At 40.9% G+C, this 19,371-nt stretch overlaps 2 protein-coding genes across 2 annotated transcripts; one reads left to right on the top strand and one right to left on the bottom strand.

Moving 5' to 3' along the window:
• The first annotated feature begins 1,415 nt into the window (after positions 1–1,415).
• On the top strand, positions 1,416–6,586 carry inaa (internexin neuronal intermediate filament protein, alpha a). The gene is made up of 5 exons (XM_073482574.1): positions 1,416–1,709; positions 3,185–3,415; positions 3,611–4,138; positions 6,034–6,158; positions 6,292–6,586. Exons 1-5 carry the CDS (start codon positions 1,416–1,418, stop codon positions 6,482–6,484), a joined length of 1,371 nt encoding a protein of 456 aa, XP_073338675.1. The 3' UTR covers positions 6,485–6,586.
• A 1,162-nt stretch (positions 6,587–7,748) lies between these two features.
• On the bottom strand, positions 7,749–15,136 carry pcgf6 (polycomb group ring finger 6). The gene is made up of 10 exons (XM_073482379.1): positions 14,646–15,136; positions 14,326–14,425; positions 13,605–13,701; positions 13,351–13,406; positions 13,185–13,244; positions 12,654–12,771; positions 12,173–12,200; positions 10,607–10,705; positions 8,801–8,887; positions 7,749–8,682 (listed from the first exon to the last, which is right to left on the bottom strand). The coding sequence occupies exons 1-10, from the start codon at positions 14,712–14,714 to the stop codon at positions 8,632–8,634; spliced, it is 765 nt and encodes a 254-aa protein (XP_073338480.1). The 5' UTR covers positions 14,715–15,136; the 3' UTR covers positions 7,749–8,631.
• Between the last annotated feature and the right edge of the window lie 4,235 nt (positions 15,137–19,371).

Genomic DNA, 19,371 nt, shown 5'->3' with positions numbered 1-19,371 from the left:
TCTCAAAATAATGAGATAGTGTCTCAAAATAATGAGATAGTGTCTACGATACTACGTCATTATTTTGAGATACTAAGTCATTTTGAGAATATATTTTATTTTGAGTATATTGAGATACTATCTCATTATTTTGAGATACTAAGTCATTATTTTGAGATACTTTCTCATTATTTTGAGATACTTTCTCATTATAATGACTTACAGGATCTTTTTTTTTAATCACACTGGCGGAAATGGGCTTCCATAAAAAGGTACTTAAACATGTCTGTTGTATGAATGTAACGTGATTGCAGTTTAGTTGCGTAGCATTGTGGGAAATGTGATGTCGTATGGTGAGGTCATGTCAGTAGCATTGTGGGTCAGAACAGCATGGCTGCAGATGAGGAACATGGGACTCCAAAGTAACGATATTCTACATGTGGTCCAAGAGATGCACACGGTAATTTTCTTTATATGTTTAATGTTTATGGACATTAATGGTGCATTTTAAGTTATTTTATTTTACTTCAGCACATTTCAGTTATGCTAATGTGTTCCGGACTGTTTAACAGTCACTGGCTTGAGAGACTTTGGCAGTAAGTGGAAGTTGTATGTGATTTGTGAAACTTTTGTGTATCATATTCACAGTTAATAACAGTAACAGCATGGATTGAAGTGCTATGAGTGAACTTTCTTTGCTTAGTCCATGAGATACAGGGTTGAGAGTGGCAGAGAGGAGGAGCTGTTGGATCATGGTGGCAGCAGGTGCTCCCTGTGCAGGTGAATTTGGGAAGCGCTGATACTGATGAGCTGCTGCTGCTAAGAGATTCTATCATAGAAGTTTAAAATAAGATAAAAAAGAAAAATATTTTTTAGGTTCATTTGACTATTAACTATGCTATCAATTAAGTATTTTCTAGCAGTGTACACTGGACTTTCAAAATGTGATGACAGACAGCACAGACAAATGTTTCCTTCGATCTGTTTCTGAATCCAAATCACAACCCGTACTGAGGGTAATAGAAACTGTTTATACTTCAGTTTGGTACATGTGATACATGCGAATTTGGGAACAAGTTTCCACATATCACCGACAATATAGAGCCCACTTTACAGCTGCTCTACCTGCTGGTATGACAAGTGAAATGCATGACGCACGTACGTACGAGTGCTGATGCGCCTCTGGACCGTTCCATTATTTTACGCACGTGAAATGAACTCGAGGCATGTGTGAAAACATATGAATCAGTTTTTATTTGAATCACCTGAAATGAAAAAAAGAAAGAAAAAGATCTGGCGTCTTCTCTCCACGGCACAAATGTTAAAGAGTCGTGTACCGTCATGCGTAAAATGGTTCGCTCCACCTGTAGCCTGCAGTCTATAAGCTCTGGCAAAGCTCTTTAAGTCTGTTAGTTTTACCTCTGACTGGGGCAAAAATGAGTCACGGAGACCGTTACACCTCGTCATCCTACCGGAAGATTTTCGGGGACTCTCCGAGGTTTTCCGTCTCCTCTTCCCGCATGAGCAACCCCTCTCCGCGGGGCTCCCCGGTGCTCAGGTCCATGTCTGTGTCCCGCAACAGCGCGTCCTCCCTGAACATGTACAGGCGGGTTCGCGGGTCCACCACCTCGTTCTCTCTGGTTCCCACTGACTCCCTGGACTTGTCCCAGACCTCCGTGGCCAACAATGAACTCAAAGTCATAAGAACCAACGAGAAGGAGCAGCTGCAGGTTGGTACTGAAACAAGTGCTTAACTTTTTGAATGTTGGGTTACAACAAAAAGATTAATCAGTTGGAGTATTTTAAGTGATAGGTGGTCTGTTGTCATTTTGTATCATGCAGATGTGATATTTGGCAGTTTCAGAGAAAATGTTAGGAGCATTTAATAGGCAGAAAGCGTAGTGAATAGTAATAATAGCTAATCAGGTCCACATTTAGCGACTAATTAGCTTCCTATTTTGGTGTCCCAGTCAGTATCAGGCCAGGGAGTTTTCTGGATTCACCTGACAGCAGAACTAAACCAGTTTATATTCAATGGAAACTAGTGACATCATCAATCATTCTGCAGACTTACAAAAGGCAACCTGTCTATTGACCATTCAAAGAGCTCTTTCAGACATGTTTTAGTTCATACTCTATACTAAATACTTTAAATATTTTGTGTCTGGTATGGTTGTACAAAAAATGTAAAGTGAAAGTTAAAAGATTCTCCTTTTTCCCTACTTGAAAAATCCAAGCAAATCTATGATTGATCTGTGCTGGTCACAAGATAACTTCTTCTTCACTGACTATTGTCAGTATTTGTGACATGGGGGCTTTGAGTTTCAATATCACACATCTGTGAGCTGCACACTGAACCACCTTTTGTGCCCAAACTAGTTGTGATGTTACAAAATCATGCTCATATACAATAGGGTTTGAAAGTAGACTGGTCAAGATACTTCTGCTTTGCATTTGGGGGTCCATTTGTGGAGTCCACACCAGCTCGAGTGGAAGTCATTAAAGAAAAAAGGGGGACGTCACATTTGTATTTTGACGAGTGGTCTCTGGCTTTCGGACCCTGTACATACACATGTTAAATTCAAATTTACAATCATCAGATAAATGTGAGAACGTCCTTCTAGACTCAGACGCTGCACTTAACTCATCTGCAGTGACGCTCAAACATCGAAGTCAAAATGTCTTCAACACCTCCAGTGTGCCACTGAGCTATCAATACCTGGCAGGCAGAGCTACAGTAATTGAAAATAGGTACTTAAATAGGCATTTTTCACATAAAGAAGTTACAGAAGGAAAAGCACACATGTAAATAATACAATTAATAATGGCTGAATTCCATTTAGCTGCTTGATTTGCCTAATATTGGCATGAGTGCTGTCTGTCAGCTGCTCTGTCAGCAAACCGTTTTGATCTACCATTTCTGGAGGAGAATGAGAAGGCTCTCCTATATTTTTATAGGGACAGTGGATCAAATTATTTGTAATGTGAAAGGGGTCACTTGTAGGGATGAACCCAGGGAGGATTATAACCCACTTAGCAGTTCCCCTCAGCTGTCATCAACCCTGTTTCCAGTTGCAGCAGGCAGCTCTGATAAACCCTCAGTACACTACACTGTTTAAGTTCAAGTGAGTCAATACGTCTGCTTTGCTGCCTCTCTGGTGGGACTTTTGTGTGACTATAAACAAGATTTTATCCTGTGTCATAGGGTCTGAATGACCGCTTCGCCATGTTCATCGATAAAGTGCGGCACCTGGAGCAGCAGAATAAGGTGTTGGAGATGGAGCTGGTGACACTGCGGCAGAAGCAGGGCGAGCCGTCCCGCATCTCTCATCTCTACCAGCAGGAGATGAGGGACCTGAGGTCACAGCTGGAGGAGCTGAACAGGGACAAGAACCGCATCCTGCTCGAGAGGAACAACATGGAGGACGAGCTGCAGGTAAAACCATTAGGAAGTTTTGAAAAGGATACCGAGAAGGAGAGGCGATTTCTTCTTCTATTGCAAACAATCCGATCATCTCAACTTTCATCTCATCTTTCATATTGTTCAGCTCTTACTAGCAGTTTAACTCACCACTCTCATCTCCTTCCCTCTCATCTCTTACAGTAACTCTGCTCTCATGTCTCATTTTAGAAGCTCAGCGTGAGGTATGATGAGGAGGCAAGGGCACGGGAGGAGGCTGAGCAGACCTTGAGGTCCTTCAGGAAGGATGTGGATGATGCCACAGCAGTCCGCCTGGACCTGGAGCGCCGTATGGAGTCGCTGATGGACGAAATCTCCTTCCTGAGGAAAGTGCACGATGAAGAAATCCAGGAGCTGAGCAGCATGATGGAGGCACAGCAGGTGTCCGTGGAGCTCGAGCTCGCCAAACCCGACCTCACCTCGGCTCTGAAGGAGATCCGTAACCAGTACGAGTCCATCTCTTCCAAAAACCTGCAGTCTGCCGAGGAGTGGTACAAGAGCAAGTTTGCCAGCCTCAGTGAACAGGCAACCAGGAGCAACGAGGCCATGAGGGCCAGCAGGGAGGAGATCAGTGAGTTCAGGAGGCAGCTGCAGTCCAAGACCATTGAGATAGAGACCCTGAGGGGTGCCAATGAGTCTCTGGAGAGGCAGATTGCAGAGATGGAGGATGCTCACAATGCTGAAGTCACAGCCATGCAGGTAAGCAATCATAGTCATTGAAAACAAAAGTCAAAATTCTCTAATTTTAATAAACCAGGGGATCATAAACGGATCAGCCACAATATTAAAAAACAAAACAAAACACTGATCTCATTACAATGACACCTGTCAAGGGGGAGGATATGTTAGGCAGCAAGTGGCCAGTGAGTTTTCCTCCAGAAGGTTTTTTTCTTTGTCCATGTGATAAGCAGAAAACTTCAGTTGAGCTTCAAGAGCTTCTTTCTTGCACGGCAGCCTCTCAGCCCATGTTGATGCAAAACACACTTGACTGTGGACACTGACACCTGTCTTCCAGCAGCTTCTAATTAATTGCAGACTTGGTTTTTGGTGGTTTTTTGGTGGTTGAGTCTTGACCATCCTGACCAGTTTTCTCTCAGCAACAGGTGATAGTTTGCGTTTTCTGCCTGATTGTGGCAGTGACACAACTGTGCCATACACCTTATACTTACAGTTGTTTTCACAGTTGATCGTTGGACCTGTAACTGCTTTGAAATTACTCCAAAAGACTTTCCTGACTTGTTCAAATCAATAATGATCTCTTTTAGATCAATGCTGAGCTCCTTAGACTTTCCCATTGTAGTGTTTGTGTTTGAGTCTAGTGGGTGTATCAAACAAGTCCTATTAAAATGGGCCCAGAAAAGTCATCGGCTGTTATCAATCATAATCACTCAGGAGAAGTTAAGAGGCCATGCTACAAAGCAAACTGGATCGAAACAACTTCCTCGAATCACCAAAATTGATAATTCAAGTTGCTTTATGTATATTTTTGACCCAGCAGATTTGGCCATATTTTCAAAAGACCTAATTTATAATAAATTAATGAAAAAAAATCCAGTGTCTCAAAATATTAGAATATTACACAAGACCAATCAAAAAAGGATTTATAATACAGAAATGTTGACCTTCTGAAAAGTATGTTCATTTATGCATTCAGTACTTGGTCGGGGCTCCTTTTGCATGAATTACCGCATCAATGTGGCGTAGCATGGAGGCGATCAGCCTGTGGCACTGCTGAGGTGTTATGGCAGCCAAGATTGCTTTGATAGCTGCCTTCAGCTCATCTGTATTGTTGGGTCTGGTGTCTCTCATCTTCCTCTTGACAATGCCACATAGATTCTCTGTGGGGTTCAGGTCAGGCGAGTTGGCTGGCCAGTCAAGCACAGTAATCCCATTGTCAGCAAACCAGTTACTAGTAGTTTCGGCACTGTGGGCAGGTGCCAAGTCCTGCTGGAAGAGGAAATAATTTCATCATCATTTCCTAAAATGCTGGAATCGGCACCAGGGAGTACACAAGTCTATTCACCGATCCGATAACATGTAATTTATTTATCAGAAACAGGACCCAGCAGCTTCCTCTACACCTATATGCAACTTAACAGATTTATTACTGCATAAGCGACTTGTGGTTCTCTGAACATCTCTAGATAAAATCTACGTACAGAATGGGGGGAAATTAGAAAAAGAGAAATCCTGCCTGTCTCCAATAAAGTTTGACAATTTAGTGTTGAGATCGTCTAATTCAGGTTCAAGGTCTGAAGTCAACCAAGTGTGTGTTAGTCACTTTACCAGCATCTGTGTCTGTCAGACTGACTGAAACAGTTCTTAGTGAAATGACATCGCATGCCAATTAGATTAACCTCTGACCTGCTAAATCGGACACAGGAAGGCCATCTGCTTTCACTGGCTTTTAATGGAAGATAAACCTAAGCCCCAAAGGTTATTGAATTCCTGTCAGGGATAGAAGGAAATCCTATGGACAGCAGTTACACTGCACAGTACAGTATATACCTGTAAGAAGGTGAATTTAGTCTGAAAACTGTGTCAGACACCACTGATAACCCTGTCTGACTCCTTTCTTATCTCCAATGTTACAGGACACTATCGCCCACCTGGATACTGAGCTGAGGAACCTGAAGGGTGAGATGGCTCAGCACCTGAGAGAGTACCAGGACCTGCTCAATGTCAAGATGGCCCTGGACATAGAGATAGCTGCCTACAGGTGCTGACCGGATTAAAGGAAAAGCCAGACAAAAGATCTCTTGACCAGTAGACTCATTAAAAGTCTTTAGGTTTTTGTGAGGTGTATTAATCTGTGTATCCAGTCTGACATGTGTTTCCTTTGGTCCTATAAGGAAATTGCTAGAGGGCGAAGAGACTCACTTTAACTCAGGGATGTCGTTTGGTGCTGCCGGCTACAGCTACCAGCCTCGAGCCTCCACCGGCTCCTCCAAGAGCAGCCAGAGGGACAAGGACGGGTCCTCGAAGGAAAGCTTCAAGGAGAGCAGGGAGGATAAAGATGAGGCAGACATCAACTCCAACAACTGAAGAAAGACGGACGGAGAAATGTGGAAAGAGAGAGTAGAGATGTACTGTGTGTGTATAGTGAGTTTATAGTCATATACTGTATTTGTCAAGGGCAACACTAAGACAAATGTTTTGGAATGAGCTGAAACTCAATATTTTTGATTGAATATCTTATTGTTGACTAATTATTCTGAAAAACACAAAATGTAATGTTTTTCCTGCCATCTCAGTATTTAAGATGATCAGTGGATCAGTTGTAAATCTTCAACACGAAACAAATAACCTGAAAATCTGGACAAACATGTACGGTACATTTCCAGAGGAGACGAACATGTTGCAAATATTGAACCACAGTAAATATGTGACCGAGTATTGAATGTTCTGAGGATGAATTTCCATTTTGCTGCTTTGTGAAATTGCACTGAAACCTGTGTGACAGGTGAGCACAAAGCACTGCTCAGCCAGACAACGGTTCTTAAGTCTGTTGTTGCAGCATATTGTCAATCAACTTGAACCTCAACCTGTGCGATGAAGTTAATGAAGATATAATGAACTGGATCAGTTGTCAACCACCAGAGACATAAAGCTGCAGCTTGAAGTCCTGGAAAACTTCAAAGTCTCCTTATTTTAAGAACAAAGTTCTCTAATATTCTACATTTTCCTGTCATTGTTGTTGGGTTGTCAAAAGTAAGATTTTCAGAGCATTTTAGAGAGATTATGGAGCTGCCAGTTCAGTTGAAAGCACTTAAGGCACATAGGGTGTATGGAGGACAACACCATTGTGTTTTGTTTAGGGATGTTACAAAGTGTAGATGTTTTTCCTGCTTGATAACACGGATACAGTTCTTATTTGTGTTGGACCTATAGTTGGAGGAAGAGTACACATCACGATGTGTTAACTTGAACACAATACTATGCACTGAATTCAATGCACATGTAGTCCACCTGTTAGCACAGATCATTTCACCTGGCTGCAGTGTCAGCGTATACAGCTACTGGTCTGTTGTTCCAGTTGCACTGAATAAAATGACATGACAGACAACTTGTTTTCTTTGCTTTTATATGAAAATTGGCATATGCACTAATACAGGAGGCTGTTTATCCAAAGCGAGCTAGATATGAATCTCCACCGGAGATGTTGTTTGCTCATAATGTTTTCTTAGAGCATTTTCCTAACCACATCTACTTATGGTAGAAGGAACTCAGATATACTATATACTCTCTGTTAAAGATCTGTCATAAACCTAAATGCAAAACAAGAAACAGATGAATTAGGAGACATTAGTCAGTTGTTCAGTCATTTATTTATTAATTCTGACAAACGCAAGTAAGAAAAGTATATTCAAAAAAACCCTACCAGAGACTTCTTTATACAAAATCCCTTTAAATTACCCTTTCTGTGCTCTGGTGAGTTGTACTGAAAATAGGTTTCATCAAGTATATTTATATCAGCAGACAGTCGGTACAAAAGTGAACAGCTCTTAAATTAAAAGGTGAGAATCAACATGACGCAGGCAGTCATTAAAACAGTATATTAGAGTATAGACCTAAACTCTTTAAGCACACAGACAAACCTTTGGTTGTGGTAGTCCTTTTGTCATAAGCCCTGTGAATCGATATTTTCTATTTGACATCATCCCCAAAATCATAAATAGCAAAAAATGAAGTTTTTCTATCCAGTTTTAGCTACAGCAGCAGTCACATTCTTGTGTGGAGAGGAAGCACACTGAACAAAACCTAGAAAGACACCTTGGCAGTGGGAATACATATTCACATTCATCTGGTACAAATCATTTATTAAATGCTGGCACTCAACTCAACTCAACTCAAACATATGTCACCTGTGTCCAGTAAATTAACAGCAGACACAGGAGTTTTCCTGAATATAAGATGACGATCTTTTGATGCTACAGTGTGAACTAAAACATTCAGGTTTACATCTATTCATTTCCAACTGTTCAGTAAAGAAATCCACAGTTTAGAGTTCCTGAACTCTCTTCTTCAGCCACCCAGTATATTTCCTTGTTGCACTTAAGTTTTGTGAATAGTTTTGTAAGCAGAGTTACAGTCCAAGGCGGTTGTAGAGTAGTAATAATGCCAATGTTGAAACCTGACTCCACATTAGTCAGTTCATCCTCTCAGAAGTTAACTCCATCCACCCCTCAATCTCAAGACTGGGAGGGCAGGACCAAGCCGAAGTGCAGCACCAACAGACCATCCTGCAGCAAAGTGATTACAAGACCAAAAGGATCACTCAGAAGTATTCCTGGCTGTCAAAAAAACTTCCATTATTAAAATTGTGGTTTGTTCATTCTGTGTGTTTTTTGTGGTTCTTACCTGTAGTGCCTCCTCGCCCACAGTACTCTGTATGTCTTTGAGTGACTGGTAGTGATCTAGGAGGTGATCTCCACAAACCACATCCACCTGCAGAACACACACACACAGACATTTCACACCACTGCTGACCAGCCAACAAGCCCTGTGATGCCTACAAACAACTCTGTGTGTTTCTTATGGTCAAGTTTTGAGGCATTGGGGTCAGTCGGACACAAAAGTCTTCAAAATTCTAGAGGGACAGATTACAAGGGACCAACACCAGAAATAGATTGGCTTTGACCAAACTAAACCAGCTTTCCTGTACTCAGTGCCACATGAAAAGGCTAGTTCAAACCCTAGTATATGGCTGGCCTGTGTATAACATAATGAAGGATTGTCAGCGCCTTACTGTAAAGTTCTGTTTATGCTCACAGTGTCCCTGGTGCGAGGATGCCAGCACCAAAAGATACATCACTTTGCCTCTTGTATCAAGTGTGCAAGCTGACACAGTGAGGTTGTGTTTCTCCCAGTTTTTGAGACTAGACCCCCACAGAGAGTACAGCGCTTTTCATTTCAAGATGGACGAGATCAAAGGATTTGTTTTTGTTTGTTTGTGCTCACTTTGTTGAATACAAAAGTTCAAACATCTCTCTGTAGAACACAACTGGTAGTGCTGAACGCAAATCACTTCAAATAAAAAGTAAAGTCGTGCCAAAAATGTGGGAAAACTTTTGAGTGACCAAAGCACTGAATGCCAATATATGTATGATAAACAAAATGAGCATTTAAAGGAAAAAGTTGTATAATGGACAGCAACCCTTGGCTAGTGTTCCCCTGTCCTCTCCAGGTTTGTTCAGACAGGCCGGAGCAGAGCAGCACTGAGGCAAGGAAATCTGCATAAGCTGCTAATCCTCATCCTCGTGTTACGAAATACAAAATAAAACCAACACCTGAACACTGTGCCAAACTGACTACACTTAAACATTTCTGTTCATCTGTGCTCTGAGGAACGGGGACACCTCTGATCACTAATAGATGTAATCACGAGCCTTCTCTTACATCATATCCACTGCTCTGAGACAGACGTGGTACCATGGCACTAATTTGATTATAATCAGATTAACGTTGTCTTAAGGAGTGTCTGTTGTTCTTTATTAGTAGGCCGCCTGCTGAGTTTTGACCTGAGCAATGTGTATGTCGGATTCTGCTTGCATTCAGCAATTGTTTCATCTCCCCGTCATCCATATGTGCGTTCCTCAATGTACTGCTTGTTGTACTGGTAATGTTTCCATGCCTTATATTTCGAATAAGGCTGACTTTGACAAGAGTCTCCACAGAGATGAATTGTTGGGAAATTCTCACCAGTCAATAAAACTGAGTTTCTTAGAAGAGAGAAGATAATGACTTCATGAAGATACACTGTCCTGCCTTTGACTTTGAAACCTGCATTGTACACCCTGCTTGTTCTCTCAAACATTTTTCATTCATCCTGACATTATCAGAATGGTATCTTGTATCATCATGTAATCATGTGACTAATAAATGACCTTTCAATTCCACACAAGATATTGTGCACACCATTTTGATAAAACTGTTGGCCCTTGCAATATTATATAATTGCTGTCTTCTAATATGTAAAAGCACCCACTCACTCTCTTACGTACACGAGTGTCCCTGTGGTCACAGTGCACACCTACACTACACTATTGCTGTAATGCCTACTTCCTCTGCTGTCTGGCTTCCAAGTCTGTCTAAGGCAACAATCAGGATCAAGATCATGGTCATGTCACTTTGTGAACTCATCAGCTGTAAGCCTGGCAGACTCACCTGGCAGGTTGGGCTCAGCTCCATCTTCCTCCTGATGAACAGCTCCACATGGCGGACAGTGGCCTCGCCCGACACACGTACGTACCGTCTCTCTAAGGGCTTAACAGAGACAGGGTGGTTAAAGTAGAAAATTGTGTATTTGATGTTTTTTAGAAGAATGTTATTCATCATAAAGTATAATAGAGAATTCAATTTGAGTGATGTAACTTAAAATTTTGAAACCAAAAAAATGAAATGATGTTGGGTCTGTTATCACACTTTTGAACTGGCACAATAACTCGAGACTTGAATAACTTGGACTTGGTTCAAGAGTGTCATTTAAAACTGAAAGGGGAATCCGTAACGTTTTTGTATTGATATCAGTACTTCAGCAATATTCAGGCATGCAGAAAAGAGTACGAAGCAGCTACACTCTGTCCAACATCACCAACAGAGCCACTCGCTTGCTGTGAATACTCAGGACAATGACCTGCTCTATTCACACATCAGGCTCAATCAGAAATTACAAAGACTTTCAGTCTGGTGTGACAGCTCTAGGCCATAGGCCATTATCTGTGTTGTCCCTTTCCTGCCTGTGCTCCTCTTTTCAGTTTCTTCCTGATGGTCTGGCCCCACCCACCTCGTTGAGGGATTGGTGTCACCTGTAAAGAGCCTTTATAAGCCAGGTGATTCCAAGATGGCTCCCTCGCTCCCTCCTGGAAGGCTGGTGCCTTTCTGGGCACTCCATTTTGGTTTTGTTTGGGTTGTGATTATGTTTAGTTAGCCTTGGTTCATGTTACACAGTTAAGGTTAGCACCCACAGTTACATTGCACCCAACACCCATCTTTCACTACTGACTTTACACCTCATAGTTTGCTTCTGTTGAGTTATCTTTAATAATTTATTTGTTTACTTAAGCGGTTACTGTGTGGACCTCCCTTCTTTGTTGTGCTCCTGACTGAGCCAGGCAGACCACTGGTCAATATCTGTATAAATCCAAATGTCCGAGTCAGTTGAAACATACAGCTGGTCTGGGTACTGTCCAGTAAAGTTGAGGGGAGTGCATACAATGCAGTTTTGCCATATCACTACCACTGGACATATTTCTACTGGGACTGGCTTCAATTCATCTGCTCCACTTGGATAGTATGCCCCTAAGCTGACATCAAGCTCATGTGTCTATGCTGCTGGAAACTTGCAACAAGAAGGAATCATGGTAAGAGGAAGAAACGACATCTTTCTATGCAACATGGACTTAAATTCCTTGAATGCCGAGTATTTAATACTCATGAGCACCACTGCTTCCCAAATGAGCACCACGTTCGTTACCAAGGATAGATATCCTGTGTTATAATGATATTAGTGCTCCATATGAAGGCTTAGCAGGTTTTTTCTCAACTAAGAAAACCTAAATGAAAAGAATGCTGCACAAATATTCTCTGACTCATCCATTTAAGATAGGGAGGTGGGAATCGAGAACCAATACTGTCATATCACCCAATATATCCATATCATTTCTGTTGTGCGCTACCATAATCTAATAAAAATGGTTATAAATTCACATCATCAATAATTTAAGTTATTACCTTATAGTTCCTGATGCCCTCTTCAGCCCTGAAAACAAAACAATAGTTAATATACAGTAAATACAAAAGGTGCTGAGCAAGCAGTCACAGTAAGGAAAGGGAACCATCTGGTGGTATGTTTTTGTAACTGCGTGGTCATTTCATTCACCGCTACAAACTGAGTTCCCCTGTTCCCTGGAGGCAGTCAGTTGTATTTATGTCTACAGGCCAAAAGAAAGGACCAAATCTTTTGAACTACAACCTGTAACCTCTTTTATTTTTAAGGTGATTCCCATGACTGACACTAAAAGACAGCAGTGGTTCCTGGTTATTTAGAGAATAATCATAATCCATTATATGACTTATTAGGCTAAGTTCCATAATACTTCATGATTGCTGGTCACTGCCATTTTTTGTTCTTCATCATCATCATAACGTATGCCTTATAGTCAATATGGCTATGACTAAGGCTGGACAAAGAACTGTCTACTGAGATCCTTACCCAACAAACTCCAGCAGCAGAGATACATCCAGCTCAGGAGGAATAGTGAACACTGACTGGGGAATGTTATCCTTCTTCTGCCTCTTTAACACAACAGGAGCTGGAGTGGAGACCATGACTGCAACAGAAAACACAGGGCAATTTGAGTGATTAACAGTCTTTTGAAAAATCTCCATCATTTGATTTCTTTTTGTTGTTGTTGTCAGTCTTCCAATGTTGACATCGCTGATCACAATCTGATAAAGCCAATTTGCTGCTTGTTGAATGACAGAGAACACAGTGTTGTCATTCAAGGCCAAATGAAGCTCACTGACCAAAGGTCTGTTAAATGTCATTTTGTTAAATGCTATTTGATTGCTTATCTGCGGTGTGTGGATTAACATTGAAATGTATTTAACTAAACAATTTCCTATTAAGGAAAACAGAAAGTGACATACTGTATGGTACATTACACGCAGTGAATAATTGACAGATGTTGAGTTAACGTTGCCCTAAGCCTGTTTACTTCTAAAGATAAATGAACTACTTCACCTGGTTTTGGCACCTCCAGCCCTCTCAATTTGTAGAAGTGACACATATCTTCCCTCACAACTGTGGTCCAAAAAGAGGTCAGATTAGGATTTTAATGGAAAATGACACTTTTTGACATGATTTGCATGAATGAAAATAAATATGACTGTATATGTTCTGCACTTACCGTCCTCAAGGAAGGGAACCATTTTGTAAACAATATCCTGCAGTTGTCTGTCAGGCCTGCGGGAAAACAGAGAAGCATTTGAAGCTTAGCACTGACAGCAGGTTTACAAGCCCAAAATCCGAACGTCTGCTCAATTTTAGAATTCATCACGTCATCATTTCTGACTTTTGACAAACAAAACAAAAAACAAAACAGACAAAACAATTTTGTAGCGTATTTCCACACTTTCAAAGTGGAAAGAGTGACAAACCTACCTGATGTTGTAAAGTGGTTGAGTCTGGTGGACTACAATGCTGCAAGTGGGACACCTGTTGCTGTGGTAGAAGTGCTTCACGATGCAGCTTTTGCAAACTTTGAAAAGATAAAACATAAAACATTATCAGACAATTAATATTAATAATACAATTTAATATTCTTTATTGCTCTTCTTCTCCTCTGTGTTTATTGGTGGACTCAAAACCAAAACAGCTACCTTCTCTATCAGGGTTTTTAAATGCTGTGCTTGTTCAAAGCAATTTGGCTTCGTTTTATTGACTCTTTTAATCGATTATCATTATCAAAATCATGCTTTTACCTTACGTACTCAGATGCAAGCAGTGTATCTATAAGGGCTGCACGATACGGCCAGAGAGTGATACTGCGATTATTTTGACAGATATTGCGATATAATTCATGATTATTATGGATGATTCAATTTTACATCACAATTTTCATTGTCATTGAAAAACCAGTTAAATCACGATGATGTGGCATTTCTCCCGGTCTCTGCCAAACAAACATGTTTTATTACATCTGGAGAACAAGCTTTGTAGGCCAGAGCATCTCTGCAGCACTACAAAATGTCATTAAAACACTGCTTTGTGACACATTTTTCGTTTGTAAAATAATTGCAGTTCTTGCAACTTAGGTTTTGCAGCCTTAGTATCTCTCCTAAAGTCCTCTGAGGACTCTGGAGTTAAAGCTGCTGTCACTCACATGTGTGCAGGCACTCTGTGATGGTCGTGGCATCGATGAGGAAACCGCAGCACAGGGCGCAGCGGATGTACGGGTAGAACTGATTGAGGGGCAGCTTGGGCTGTGAACAAATGAAAACATACACAGTCTTTAAAAATACCTGCATTCACATCACATGAGCTCCTGCCTGCCTTACACTACCTTATAAGCATCAACATATGTTTAAGTCAACTATGAAAGGATGGAAATGAGACACATGCGTCTTCGTTATGAGTCAAGCATGAAGTAGAGGAGAGATGTGATGTGTGTGCTGTGAGGAAACACCTGTACACGTATCTCACCTCGTCCTCTGAGTCGCTGTCTGACACGTTGGTTGACCCTTCATGATGTCCGTATGGAGGAAGTGACATTCCCAACAGCGGATAATATCGCTACACCCAGCCGACCTTTCCTCTTCTCTTCTCGTGGGAACAAGATACCGAATTAAATGGTTTCCTTCAGAGTAAGACTTCGCCCTAAACGTCGTAGTTATTAAAGTTGCAAGTTAGCTCCTCTTGACTAGCTGGCTAACGTTAGCTTGCCTATTATGTGCAGTACTAAAAACAAAAACACACGCGCTCACAGTTTGCGGCTACAGCTTAGCTGCTGATGTTTCTTGTATCGACCGGCTAAACGTTTTAGCCGTGCTGTTGCTACAAAACAACACTTCTGCATAAACTACGCCTGTTTCCTAACTTTAACTTAACTATACTCTTTGTTGCCTTCTGCACACTCACACAAGTTAACGACTCAATTTCCCTCGCGCGTGTTCCGCGAGGGGCGACATTAATACGACTTCCGGTCAGGATCCTTCAGAATAAATGTGACCTGACCAGACAAGTTATATTTCACATAAAAATTTGAAGGGGCACTGTGTAGATTTGGAGAAGAAATTCAAACTCATAATTTTGATATTTACATTATTAATGAGGTAATAACACAAACTCTGGATTTTTGTCCATAACTGAACAAACAAGCTGTTCTCAGAGGGAAATAAGGTGAAGCTAGAAAGGTGGCGGGGTCCGCCCAGGGCCGTAGCCAGGAATTTCAAAAACCTAAGGGCATGCCCAGGCCCCCAGGAAGAGCGCCAGGCTTTGAAGCCAGATTTAATAGTGGCCACGTACATTGTCACGTGATGCACTGGGGCCCAAAAAGACTTTTTCCCATAAGCTAACATTGTGAAAGAAGACGGTAGATAGATTGTTTTGAGCACCACAGCTCCCGTGAAATGTCAGAATTTGAGCTGCACGATTAAATTATTTTTTATCCCGGGCACTCAACCAGAAGTTGGCCGGCTCGGCCTGCAGAAGTCTCTATTGTGCACGCTCTATGGGTCCCACAAAGTGGAAGCTATGCTGAAGACAGTCGAGTCATTTTGCTGTCATGCGCCACTGAGCACCCATCCTTCAAGAAAATGTGAGTATAAATCTGTGCATTTCTCTGCATTTTGACAGGACTAATAATCGTTTAAGAAATAATATCAGTGCCAGCAAATAAAAATTGGACTCAAATTCCGACAGAAGAAGAAGAAAAGTAACAAATGGCCAATTTTGACTTAAATGTGTTAAAATTATTTCTTTGCTAAAAAAAATTACTGACATGGGTGTCACTTTATAATAACATTCATGCAAAAATGGTACATTTATAATTTATTAGATTAAGTTAAGTAATTTCCATGTTAAGAAATGGTTCATAAATCAATTGTACAGGTTAAAAACATCAGTTGCAACTCCAAATGCGTCCAAATAATGTTTGTAAATGAACTACACTGACAGTGTTGGAGCCGCTCCCAGCCAAGTTGAATGCCGTTTAACAAGACTACAAGAATGATCAATCTGAAGTGGATACCCAATGCAAAAATAAAATAAAACATAATAATTCCAAATTTTTTTATAGTTAATATAATAGATACATTTCAAGCATTTATTTTGAAAATACAAAGACGTATATTCCGGTTAGGGTCTCCACTGATTTGGCCGCTAGGGGGCGCCCGAAGCACATTACATAGGTCAGTGCACTGGTCACTTTTCTTGAGTAGCAAAAGTCACTCCCCTGTTTTTCTTGTATTTGTCACTTCTTTGTTGTCGTTTTTGTTTTAACCTTTACTTTCAGTCAATTTTATTTTTTGTATAGGCTAGTTGTGTGGATGCTGCTGTGTTCATGGCCATGAAACTGGCTGCAAGGCTGTAACATCATGAAGGGATTATATGTGCAGTGAATTGATATGATTGAGCTGGCTGATAAAAGCATTTCTAATTGGCTTCACTTTCATGGCCATTTTAATATTTTATGGATTGAAAAGAGCATCTGTACATGTTAATCTTAACTAGATTTTACCATGTGGTCTGTTTGTTGTTGTTGTTGTTGTTGTTGTTGTTGTTGTTGTTTTAATTACATAATTTATCATTTTACAGTGTTGAACAGTGAAATAATACTATTTTAATGACAGCCAAGACCCCTTTTGGAGAGAATGAACAGACAACATAACATCACCCTGCAGTTTTGCATCATGATGACCCCCAATGTACTGACAGTCCGCAACATCATGTTTGAGTGTATATTTTGTGTATTAATATTGGCAAGACTGGTGGTGTTTTCATTTTGAATATACTTAAGCCCGGATATTAGTTGGGGAAATCCAAGTCCTCACCTCCACATCTACAAAGCATCCTTTATAAAGGATTTCCTTTATAGTTGATGTGTTTGAATGCATTCAGAGGGAGTGTCAGGTAACCTTATGCCACTCCTTAATGACTGCTATATAAACCAGGGTGGTATGAGGTCATTCACTTATCAGTCATTTATCAAGCATACTACTTATCTAACTGCATTTGTAGATAATCTAATTATTTCAATTTTTTGTTTTTGTTTTCCAAAGCAAAGGTCCACCTGTTGCACACCAGAGAATCATATTTTATTTATCATTCATCAATGAAGCACTGGCAGCATTACACCTTCACCTCTGTCTGCTTTGCATACAGTGTTAGTGAATCAGCCAGTTCTTGAAGGTGATAAGGGCTGTCCTGTTTTGCCATAACATCTTATACCTTTGCACTTTTTGGGCTGAGGACTGTCAGCAGGGTGAACCAAACACACCACAGACTTTCACACGAACAGTTGCTGCCACAGAAGTAGAAGGAAATATTCTGCATGGAAGAAAGTGGAAGTAAGAGTCACAGATGACGAAGATATGACGGAGAAAGAGAAATGGTGTGTATGGCAGACAGCAGAGTGATCGTACAATACAGAAAAATTGAAGATAAATTACTAAAATGTAACAAAATATTTTAAAATAATTTATGACAGTAGAAATAAGAGAAAATTGGGGGGGGGAGAGAGAGCTATTAATAAGAACTTAATAGCTAAGGTCATTCAGGCATCTGATTCGAATACCTCCTGGGCGCCTCCCTCCTTTTGTGGTTTTCTGGGCATGACCAACTGGTAGTAAAACTGTGGGGCACACCCAGAACTTGCCGGAGGGATTACATATCTCATCTGCCCTGGGCACGCCTCAGAACCCCCCAGGTGGAGGTGGAAAGCTTTGCTGGGTAGAGGGATGTAGATGGATGGTTGATTATTCCGTATTCAGTGACAAGAATTGCAATCTACTACAAATCTTACCAAGTACTGTATGTTTGTCTAATTTTAAGTCAAAACATCTTGACACAAGACACAATCACCTAGAAAGCATGCATTTCACGAGACATAGGGACTTGTTTTTTGACAGTGTTCCCTTGTTCCATTGGCAGATTTGTCTACTTATTACAAGCAAGAAACAATTTTTGAAATAGAGTCCAATTTTTACCAGCAGCTTTTTACCTTGCGAGTCTGTGTGAGTGTAACAATGGCAAAATGTGATCCTGGAGACACAAGAGCAGTTTGGAATGTTTTGCCAGGTGGTTATCTGTCTGTCTGTCTGTCTGTCTGTCTGTCTGTCTGGGGACAGATCTTTATCAGCGTGTTAGCGTCACGAAACTTTACAGGTAACTAGTAGAGATCAAAACAAAGTTAATTTTTGCGGACGTTGCAGGTGGTGTGATCCCATCGCAAGATGATCTCTAGTTTTCTCCTTCTTCTTATATTAGTTTAACTGTTGTTGTCTGAGGGGCAGGGGTGAAAGGCGGCACCCTAGAAAGCATTTCATTAACGTTTTTTTCCACTGGAAGGGTACACTAATCAGTACAATGACATTGATTCCCTATCTGTGCATCCTTGGAGAGAGATCGCTCATCTGTTGCTCTTTCTGAGGTTCCTTACACAGGGCGTTTCTCCTCATTTGATCTGAGGGTCTAAGGATAGAGGGTGTTTTCTACTCTACAGATTAAAATGCTCATTGTGGTTAATTTCTGATTTATAATTATGGGCCAATTAAATAAAATTGACTTGACTTCTAAATCTGAGAGGCTTAGTGAGAGATGTTCGCAGTGATGGATCAGTCACCTCCATTCATAATAATCCTCTTTATCCCTCCACTTGATGTAATCAGGCAGTTTGTGTGCTGAACACTAAATGCTCACTAATATCTGGTACTTTTGTGGTTAAATATTAACTTTTTTCTTTGTGAGGAAGTGCAGACGGAGCCAAAGGATGTCTGTGAGAATAGAAAACATTGGTACCGCTGTGTTTTTGGGAGTCAAATGAGATTTCTGCCTCTTAGTGTCTAGTGTTTCAAGTGTCTTTGCAAGCCCATGCAGTTAGTCAGTGTCAATAACAGAAGATCAGCAACCTTTCATGGCTCGCTTGTGTTCTTGTGCAAATATCTCGATGTAATGACTGAGCAGGGGATTTCCAGGCATCTGCCCTCTGTGTGTAACACCTTTGTGTTGTCTGTGTTTGTGTGTGGCGCAGGTTTTTGCAGTCATGTGCATCTTAGTACCTGCATGATCACTTTATATTCACTTGTTCTGGTGACATCATGAAGGACTCCACAGTTGACGCGAGACCATGTGTCAGAATAATTTTACTGCTATAGAAATTCTCAGCACTTTATTTTCTTCACCTTTGCTTGTGGAAATGGGGGAAACCCCA

This window comes from Pagrus major, chromosome 15, assembly GCF_040436345.1.
Source record: "Pagrus major chromosome 15, Pma_NU_1.0".
NCBI lineage: Eukaryota > Metazoa > Chordata > Actinopteri > Spariformes > Sparidae > Pagrus > Pagrus major.
Note: the sequence above shows the minus strand (reverse complement) of the source record. Positions and strands in the feature narration are given on the sequence as shown.